The sequence below is a fragment of the Panthera tigris genome, chromosome F2 (assembly GCF_018350195.1).
Source record: "Panthera tigris isolate Pti1 chromosome F2, P.tigris_Pti1_mat1.1, whole genome shotgun sequence".
Lineage (NCBI taxonomy): Eukaryota > Metazoa > Chordata > Mammalia > Carnivora > Felidae > Panthera > Panthera tigris.
In genome coordinates this window covers 54,175,126-54,184,924 of record NC_056676.1, presented here as the reverse complement: position 1 = coordinate 54,184,924, position 9,799 = coordinate 54,175,126, and the positions used below count along the sequence as shown (strand labels likewise).

The 9,799-nt window shown below is 43.7% G+C and overlaps 1 protein-coding gene across 3 annotated transcripts in view; it reads left to right on the top strand.

Moving 5' to 3' along the window:
* Positions 1-1,040: 1,040 nt before the first annotated feature.
* The window catches only part of SYBU (syntabulin), a 74,025-nt gene continuing 65,266 nt past the window's right edge, over positions 1,041-9,799 (top strand). The window contains exons 1-3 of one of the 3 annotated variants that reach the window (XM_042973256.1): positions 1,041-1,113; positions 1,492-1,575; positions 3,296-3,500. In XM_042973256.1, the coding sequence (XP_042829190.1) occupies positions 1,552-1,575; positions 3,296-3,500 (229 nt within the window). In that variant the 5' untranslated portion in view covers positions 1,041-1,113; positions 1,492-1,551. Of the gene's footprint in view, positions 1,114-1,422; positions 1,576-2,939; positions 2,985-3,295; positions 3,501-9,799 lie in introns of those variants that run through there. The other 2 variants (XM_042973255.1, XM_042973258.1) reach the window with 2 other exon arrangements.

The window sequence follows — 9,799 nt, the reverse complement described above, 5'->3', positions numbered from 1 at the left end:
CTTTAGGAATATAGGAAAAAGGCAAATTGATTTCTCTAATGCTCTGATTTCAGGCTCTCTTTGGACTCACACTGCGCATTCCTAGATTTGAGATTTGAGGACTCGGAAAAATGCTGTCTGCAGGACAGACAGATGGGGATGGTGGTGGTTCAAATATAATTTTCAAGGATTATAGTCCTCCCATGTACAACACTGTGTGTAAGGATCAGACTGTGTCCTGTCCACATTGCTACTTAGAATATCCTCCAATTCTGAGTAAAGGACATCTGTTATTATATATGTTGACTTGCGTAAGATTAACTGTAGTAATTGTAATAAGTAAGGCCCATGACCCAGTTGATGATGTCTATTTTAAGTCCTCAGTTGGATAGATTTTAAGCTTTTTGAACAAATTTGTATGTCTCACAAATGCTTTTTCTGTCATGTGAGAGGCCTCAGCAAATACTGAATGGGTGACCTGAACGTGACTCAAGTGCCCTTTGGAAAGTTCTGTTCAGTCAGCTGTGTACAACTGTTTTATTTTCCTCATCTAATCCTCACAGCTACCTTCGAGGTAGATACTATTATTATCCCTCAATTAAACGAGGGTAAACTTGAGATTCAGAGAGGTCAAGAAATTTAAGGTAAAGGCATCGGCTGGAAGAGAGTAGCAGAGCACTGGGTTTCTGAGTTCAGGTGCAGTGCCCTTCCCATAGCAGTGTGCCCCGGGGCGCATCCCCGGCCACCGCTTCAAGGCAGAGATGGAGAAAAAAGGCTGCCCTCGCCTTTAAACAGCCTGGCTCTCCAAGCCCTTGGGAACCGGCCCCGTCGTTTTTTTCCCTGCACTTTCTGATGTAAATCCCCCAAGGAGAATCTCGGCCTTTGAGATCCCTGCACGAGCTGCTGTGTCAGTCCTGCAGCATTGGCATTGGCTTGGCTGGGGTCCGGGTGCAGGGGGACCCGCCCCATCTCTCTCGGGCGAGGTAATTGTGGGCAGCCGTATGTTGACTAAAAACCGAGAGGGCAGGGAGGGGCCGCGAGGGAAAAAACTTTCTCCATTTTGGCTCTTCGTGATATCGCAGTTTTTCTCCGTTTTTCTCTCAGACGTGCACCCCCTTCAAACCGGACCCTAAGGTGCCAAACCGAGGGGGTCGGGCACTTCCAGGCTAGAGATGTTCGGAGCCCCGGCCTGCCCGCTTCGGGTCGGGCTCGGCAGAGCGGGAGGGGCGCGCGGTACTAGGGGCAAGTGCCGGCGACGATGTCGGGCGGGCGGACCCGACGAGCCGCCTGGGGTCCGGCAGGTGACGGGGGTGGCGGGGAGGAGGCGGCGGCGCCCCGGGAGCGGCCGCGGGCAGAGGCGGCGGCACCACGTGTCCGGCCGGGGCGGGGCGGCCGGGCGCGCCCTCGGAGCCGAGCGAGCGGCGGTCGCGGCGGCGGCGCGTCGGCCCCGCAGCACCCGCCGCCCGCACCCCGCGCCGGCTCAGCGCAGTGTCCTCGCTCTCGTGCCCGCAGGTGCCTCCTCCTGGACGGCGGCGGCGGCGGCGGCGCGGAGACCCGGCGGGCAGCGGAGCGATGGGACCCCTTCGAGAGACCAAGGTAAGTAAGGCACGTCGTGGGGGCGCGGGGGGCAGTGTCCGCGCGCTCCGCGGGGCCCCCGAGCGGGTCAGGTGAGAGCTGGAGGGGTGGCGTACAGAGTCGCAGGGAACGGGGACGAGGAGGTGGTGGGGACGATGGGAAGGCAGAGGACATTTGTTCAGGTGACGATGAGACCCAGGAGGTGGAGAGATGGTACCGGAGGAAAAGATTTGAGGGGGTGACACGAGGATTAAAAGATTGACTTTGGAGGGTTAATCCATCTCCTGAAAATGGGGATTTGGGATCTAGCTCTCAAATGATGCCCGGTTAGTGATGTGAATAAAAAGGATTTGGTGTACTGGTGACTGAGAAATAAGATCCCCAGCATGTCAGCGACCCAGCATTGGTTCAGGGTCTGCAGTGTGCCCGAGAGTGGCTGACGTGTGATACCTGCTGGGTGACTGATGTGCAGAGCAAATCCAGAGGCTGGGTGCGGCTTTCGCCCTGGATGGGGTAGATGCCTCAGCGACCTCAGGAGTTCCCGCGGCTGAGGCTTTCCCTTCAATTCCTGCACTGTGCAGACCTCCCAGAGATGTTTACTTTGGCAGCGACCCTTCCTGGTAAGCCGGTGGAAATGGGCAGGAGGTCATGTTTCCAAATAGTGTTTGTTACTAATCCAAAGGCCTTTTTCAATTGCAGAGGTTGGAGGAAGCAGTCAGTTTTTTGCAAAGAGCTCCTCCTAGGAATCCATTTTAATAAGGCAGGGCGGTGGTGACCCCGAAAAACACTGGACTTAAAGCTTGTTCTGCTTTTAGATGATATGCCTTGTTGGCTAAGCATCTTTAGCTCTTTTAGCCTCAGTTTCCTCATCTGTAAATAGGGATTTAAATTAGTGTCCTCTCTATGGCCTGGGTTGTAAAGATCAAATGAGGTAATGGTTGGGAAAGCACTTGAAAAATTGGAACACCCTGCCAAAATATTACTTTTTTATGCATTTTTAAAACCAAGGCATGGTTCTGTATTTAATGCTGTGTTTTTAAGAAGAGAGAGAGAAAACTCTCTTCTCATGGGTGTTCTGCAAGGAAAACAAAAGCTAACCAGGATGTAAAAGGTGGAGCCATCTTACTGGGTATTGGATTTTTGTTTGCTTTTCTGTTGGCAACAAGCCTTGTGTACCAGGATATTAATGAATAATTAAGATCCTGGCCGGAAGAGGAGGGATTTGAAAGATAAGCCTGAATGATCCATCAAGAAAGAATTGTTCCAGGTATAGGGGGCTACTTTGTGAGGAGACAGGAAAGAACAAGTCAGGGAAAGCAAAATGGAAGTCTAGAGGAAATCAAGTAACAAGCTGGAGTGTGCTGTGAGTAATAAAGAGCCTTTGAGAGAAGCAAAATCTTGAATGTGATGGAAGAAGCCAGAGAGGGAAGGTGAGTTAGGAATCGCATGGGAGGAGGGAATGGCTTTCCTGCTAATGAGTGGAGGTGTGTGCGTGTGCATGCACACACATGTGTGTGTGCACACACACCCACGCCCAAGTGTGTGGTCTTCAGAAGATTTGAAGGATTAGCTCAGTGGCAGAGTTTTGGTGTTCACTGAAGCAACTGAGATAAGGAGTACTTTGTAAAGATACAGTATTCAGAAATGTGATTTCTTAGAAACCGAACCCAGAAGGAACAAACAGGAGTTAAGAGGGGGAAACAAGTTTCCTATTGTTTTCTTTTTAATGTCCGATTTTAAGAAGGAGCAGAGAGTGCAGCATCATGAGAAGGAGATTTCCAGAAGCCGAATTCCCCGTTTGATTCTTCGGCCCCATCTGCCCCAGCAACAGCACAAAGTGTCCCCAGCCTCTGAGTCTCCCTTCTCTGAGGAAGAGAGCAGAGAGTTCAACCCCAGCAGCTCTGGGCGCTCAGCGAGGACCATTAGCAGCAACAGCTTCTGCTCAGGTATAGTACCCATGGGAGCCACACACGATCACCAAGTTTGTGCTCTGCTGGTGCACTGTGAATGGACTGGAGCATGCCCCTTAGAGCCTAGATCTGCACTTCTATTATTAGGATGAATTGTCTGAGGTTGCACCTTTTTGGCTGTTTTGACCTTCACATATAGCAGTTTCATATGGCTCAGTCCTGATGGAAATTCATACCTATTTTTACATATTATTCTGGTTTATAATTTACCATATGAAATCTAACTTCTTTTCCTATGACCGTTTAAAAAACTATTCCTTTGTTCACTCTGGGAAATGTATTTGCTTGCATTTTATACCAACAGCCTTTATAAACCTGTGTACTTCCAATTATGGAATCCCCGAAGATAAAACAACTTCTAATGAATGAGGTCAGGATCAAGGAGGTTTATATCCCAGGGCTGGGCCTGACCTTGTAGTTTAGAGGAAAAGAGCACAGGCTATGTCATTTGCCAGACCTGAGCTGGAAGCCCTGATCTTTTCACTATTTACAAGTTGAATGACCTTGGGCAGGTTGCTTAACCTCCTTGAGCCTCAGTTATATCCATAAAATGGGATGATAACACCTACCTTGTAGAGTTGCTGTAAGATTGAATGAGACCTAAAGGTAATCCTAATGCAGTACCTGGTTAATAGAAGCACTTAATAAATGATGGTTCTTAATAAGATGAACTATGGATGTCAGTTTTGGCACATGATTAAGGAAGTTTCCTTAAAGTTGTGAGCTCATTTGGCAAAGGCATAAATCTCTTCATAGCTTCTGAAGATGCCACCATTATCACTTGACAGAGCCTGTTATAACCCATTAAAGCATGTGACTTGGAAAGACTTGTATTCTTTGAGAAGTATTTGGAAATTGGGTAAACTTTAAAAGAGTGACTGTCTTGTTAGTAATGAAGAATGTTTCATAGTGGCTAATTTTTAGGGCTTACTCAGGGAAAATGTAATTTTCTATTAACACATGTATGAGAGGGAACATAGGAATCAAGATGCTATGATTAATGCCCCAATTTAGCAGGATTCAATATTATTTTTAGTATCAGTAACTATGTTTTTCAGTGTGCTTTTAAGTGCAGCTTTGGATTTCTTATATACTTTGACAAAATAATCCCCATCCCATGCATAAATTGTACATTAGAAATACTGTACTGACAATTTTTTATTTTTCTTTGTAAAGCCTCAGATGCTCTGCTTGATTCTGAAAAAAAAAATTCTATCAAAATATTATATTTTAAAGCTTATTTCTTACCATTTGGACTTTATGAATCTAATTTAAAGTGGAGACCCACTGATGGTTTTGCTCAGTACTTTTGCAAGAAGAGAACACAAAGATCCCTAGGACCTGGAAATGTGTTTGCAGAAGGCAGTGCTGTTTGCTTTCACTCCATTTTGGAGCTCAGGAATCACTGTGTTTGAGTGTGAATGAACCCAGGGGATATCATTCCAAACTGACACGCTTTGTTTACATAACTCCATTCCACATTTATTCCCGATATTTTCTCCACATAATCATTTTCTCTGTGACTGACTTCAAGGTGAGTAGTGTTAGCAAGGAAAAAAAAAAAAAAGGAAGTTGATCAAAACAAAAGAGAAACTCCAAATATATTTTAGAAAATATATTAGGCAAATCAATAAAATTATAAATTTTGGTCATGAATCACTTTCTCCAAGACCCATTCCTGGGTGATTTCTCCTTCCCAGGAGACCTGTCTCCCACTAAGGCCCTAATGCTGTACATGAAAATCGAAAGTAGATATTGATCCTTCTGCCATTAACTAGCTGAGAATTGAGTGGCAGAAGCTTCTAATTATGGGTGTCTATAAACCTGTCTTTCCATCGTTAGCCTTGCATGCAGTCTCCGAATAGGATTCCCCCTGTTCCTAGGCCTCATCTTTCTGTGTTGGTGCTCTCCAAGGTTTGGGTTGGTGCCTTTCCTTCAGTGCCTTCCTTTCCTATGGAGCCCCGATAGACCCCAAGACAGCTTTGAGTGCTGCGCTAAAATTGACAGGAGCCCCCTTTGGGGGCGTGTTAATGATGCTTTAGGAGGTCAGTCTGGGGATGGAAAATAAATGGGTTTGGTACTATGGGGAGCATTAAAGCTGCAGGCAGTGAGGTAGAGAATGTAAAACACGTCCAACCAGCAGGGGGAAATAGCTGGTTTTAATCCAGCCACTTTAACACTGAGGCCAGAATATGTGTTGGCTGCTTAATCATGGCAGTTAAGTCAGAGACCAAGGTACAGGCAAACATTAAAAATGCCATCTTCTGTTAGGATTAAATTAAAATAATTTAGAGAGATCTGTTGCTGCCATAGCTTCATTGCCTTACGGTGATCATTCTGCATTAGCTTGTGTTCTTTATAAATCATCACACTGACTAATGTGAAAAGGGACAGGCAGAGCTAGGGGGATTCTTACCATCAGGTATGAAATTGTGGAGGAAAATGGTCCTCAAACACAAAGCGATTTAATTTGAAAATTACACTTGCAGAACTGCAAGCTAGAGACTCTTTTCCCCAAATTCATATCAAAGACATTGATTGTGAAGAGCTTCATATGTTCTAAGATGCTCAGTTTTTAAAAGAAGGATGTGGTGAGTTTACATGAAGTTAAATTTACTTGATATAAAGAATTATCCTTTATTTTGAGAGTCTGACTTTTTATCCTTTATATATTGTATTATATTATTTTATTATTTTATAATTTTATATTATAACAGAATGTCATGATAGTGGATGGTGGTTAAACTTGAGCAGAATAAATGACAACTCTTTGTTGATGTGTTCTCCACGTCCACCATATGTTTTTCTTTTAATTTTACTGATCTGTGAAATTACAAGACTGGGAACCATGTCTTTGCAAAGTGGCCTGTCCATTTTTGCCTACTGTATTCCTTCCCCCACTCTCTGCCTTTCCCCTATCTTCCCACGGGAGCTTTGACAAGGAACATTTAATGACTTGATATTCTATATGCTAATTTGTGTGTTGTATCTATCTCATTTCAGAAAGAAGGAGTTGTGTGTGACCTTTTGCAATTCATTTGGGGTATAATCCCAAAGAGCGCTTCCTTTAATAGCTTTTTAGTAACAGAATTTCTTTGAAGATATGAATGTGTTTTGTGCACTCCAACATCATTCTTCTGATAAAACAGTCTATTCTTTACAGTTTGTATTTGGTCTTCGTCATTGTGACCTTAACTGGGCACAGTAAAGTTTATATGGTATTGGAAGCCAGGCCCTATTTGTGTGCATGGTGAACAAAACATTATATATTCCTAGTAAATATTAACTAAAGTTTTTTTTTAAAGAATACATACATAAGTATAGTTAATAGTAGGTTAATAGAAACAAAACACCTGCTTTCATGTCCACTCTCGCACTTTTAAAGTTTTTTTAACCAATGGTTTGGTATAGCATCACCCCAACTTCCTCCCCCCCCCACCCTCTTTCCCCTTGTTTCTTGTTTTAACATGCCCACAAGAAGTGACAAAGCTCATATTTGTGAGTTGTGTTCTGGGTGTGGCCCATTGAATCTAGGCCTCTGTCCATTTTTCTCCCCTTTCTTTGTTGGTAGTGAATTTTGTTGTCATAATACCATGACTCCAGACATTCTTAGAAAAGCCCATGACCTGGCTGAGTCAGTCAGTCACCTCCATCGGTCACCTGCCATGGTTAGCAGCCTGCTGTGCATTTCCTCCTTGCTTAGTTGAGGTAATAATTACCCCTTACTGCTGGGAGGCAGATGGATTGCTGGGTTTTACTCTAGTTCTCCTTAGGGTGCCTTGTAAATATGGCAGGTGGAACAAATTATGTGTAGAGAACACGGGTTGTTTTATGGGAGACCAGTGATTTCTCGGAGTTATTTCCATGTTGCTAATGTGCACACACAGGTATATAGGCAGGTTTGTGACTTAACCCACTAAAACATGTACCAGGTGGGGCGCCTGGGTGACTCAGTTGGTTAAGCATCTGACTTCAGCTCTGGTCATGATCTTGCGGTTTGTGAGTTTGAGCCCCGCATCAGGCTCTGTGCAGGCAGCTCAGAGCCTAGAGCCTGGAGCCTGCTTGACATTCTGTGTCTGCCTCTCTCTCTGCTCCTTCCCTGCTCATGCTCTGTCTCTCTCTCTCAAAAATAAATAAACATTAAAAAAATTTAAAAACCTGTATCAGGTCAAGACACTAAATGGTCAAAATCCAGGATTCTTTGCAGTGGAATCCTGAGGAAGGTGTTTGTGGAAAGTATTCTGGTTTTTACAGTGACTGGGAAGAAATCCTTCTTTGAGTGCCAGTGACCTAGAGGTAATCATCGTTGCTATTTGTGGGAAGAACAATTAAGGCAAATTACAACCTGACTAGTGCCCTGCTGTGACATGACAATACCTCCAAAAATTTGCCAGGCCTTGCCAAACAAATATTTCTGCTTTGCTTCTGTCCAGTTGAGGAAGCTTGGCATCTGGATAGAGTAAATCTTTGAACATAATCATCAGAACTGAGATGAACATTTTAAAGTGAAGTGAGCTGCAATACTGAATTACACTCTAATTGAATGACTGCCAACCTGCTGTGAAGAAAAAAACAAAGACCCTAAGACTTTAGTATCATTTTAACGAGTACAGGACCCAGGCACAGTTGCATAATAGATATTTCAAGTGCTTAACTGCCTCAGCCACAGAAATAAGCACCTAATGATATGGGTCACAATATAGGCAATATTTCTTTGAGGATGTGGTGACTGCAATTAGGAGGGCAAGAGCAAAAATTTTTGCCATTTAATAAAAGACCTACTGAGCAGTGGGGATGGTGAATAGTAACCATGATGGAATTGGACCAGGCCTGAGAGCAGATTATGGTACCATGAGAATCTTTTATGTTCTAAAATACTAAGGTTGTTCTAAAATGATCTGAATTGTTTCGCAATTCAGAGAATGGCATTTGTCTACTTTCTAATCCTCAGGAAAACTTTGTTTGAAATGCAGATGCCTTGGCCCCACCCTAACCTATTATCTATTATCACAGAATGGGAGGGACCCAGGAATCTGTATTTTATAGGCTTTCTAGATGACTTATACCTACTGAAGTCTGAGCCTCAATCCTTTGTGGTCTGTGTGTGTTTGGGAATTTTGTATGAGGGACGTGAAGGGTATGCCCCAGTAGCATTGCAAGATGAAGAAAGATCAAAGAAGATAGAAGTGGTGGCGAACCAAGCTGTTTAAACTCATGGCATGGGCAAGGAAAATGCCTCCACATTCCCTGGAAATGATAGCTTCTCACTCTGCATTTATAATTCCTGTGTCATTAGTCTTAGCATTAATATTCTTTATATCTACATTATTGTTGTAACTTGTGTTCAAATGGCAGACAAGTAAAGGAGGAGAAAGTATTTTCCTCCTTTATTTTCCTATGTAATCCTCTCACTGGATTTACTATCTCTAGCATACTTTTAACTCTTTCGCATTTACTTTCTTTGGTATTAGGATGATTTGGGGTACTCTGAAAGCAGGTACACTGGATATACTCTTTCTGAATAACCAGTGGATTCACTGAATGAGGAAAAAGAGAAACTGTAGCCTGGGAGTAGCAGAACATTCACCTTTTTGCAAGCTTCCACAAAAATGTGGTGTCCACTAAGCATTTATTAAATGCCTGCTGAGGATCAGGAATTGTGCTAAAGTCATGATGATGAATAAAACAGAGAGACGGAAAAATCAATTCTATTACTGCCTTCACCCTGGCATCAAAAAATAAGTGGGATACCACGTCTGTAGATGTGATTCCCACGCGACTACTTTTACTTACTTGTTTCCCTGTCCCTTTTACTTACGCCCACTCCACACACACTTCTTCCTTGTAATTTGAGTTTGTTGGTCCGTTTATTATCTGCATTGGCCTCTCACATTTCATAAGCCCAAGGATTCAAAGAAGTAGCATTTATTAGTGTGGTGTAGTGGATAAACATGAGCCTTGGCATCCTAGACCTGAGCTGAAAGCATGAAATAAGATTAGAAAGGTGGGCCAGGTCAGATCAGGAAAGGTTTTGTATGCTATGCTAACTTGATCCACGAGATCAAAGATCCATACAGAAACTAGGCTAGTAACGTAAAGGGTGAGGCCACCTGGATAGATCACAATAGAGGGGAGTCTAGAACTGGACAGCATGTGCCCCTTCTCACAATATTCAAATTTAAAAATTCAGGTGTTTTTTTTTAAATATAGTTTACTTATTTTTGAGGGGGGAGGGGCAGAGGGACAGGGAGAGAGAATCCCAAGCTTGAACCCAC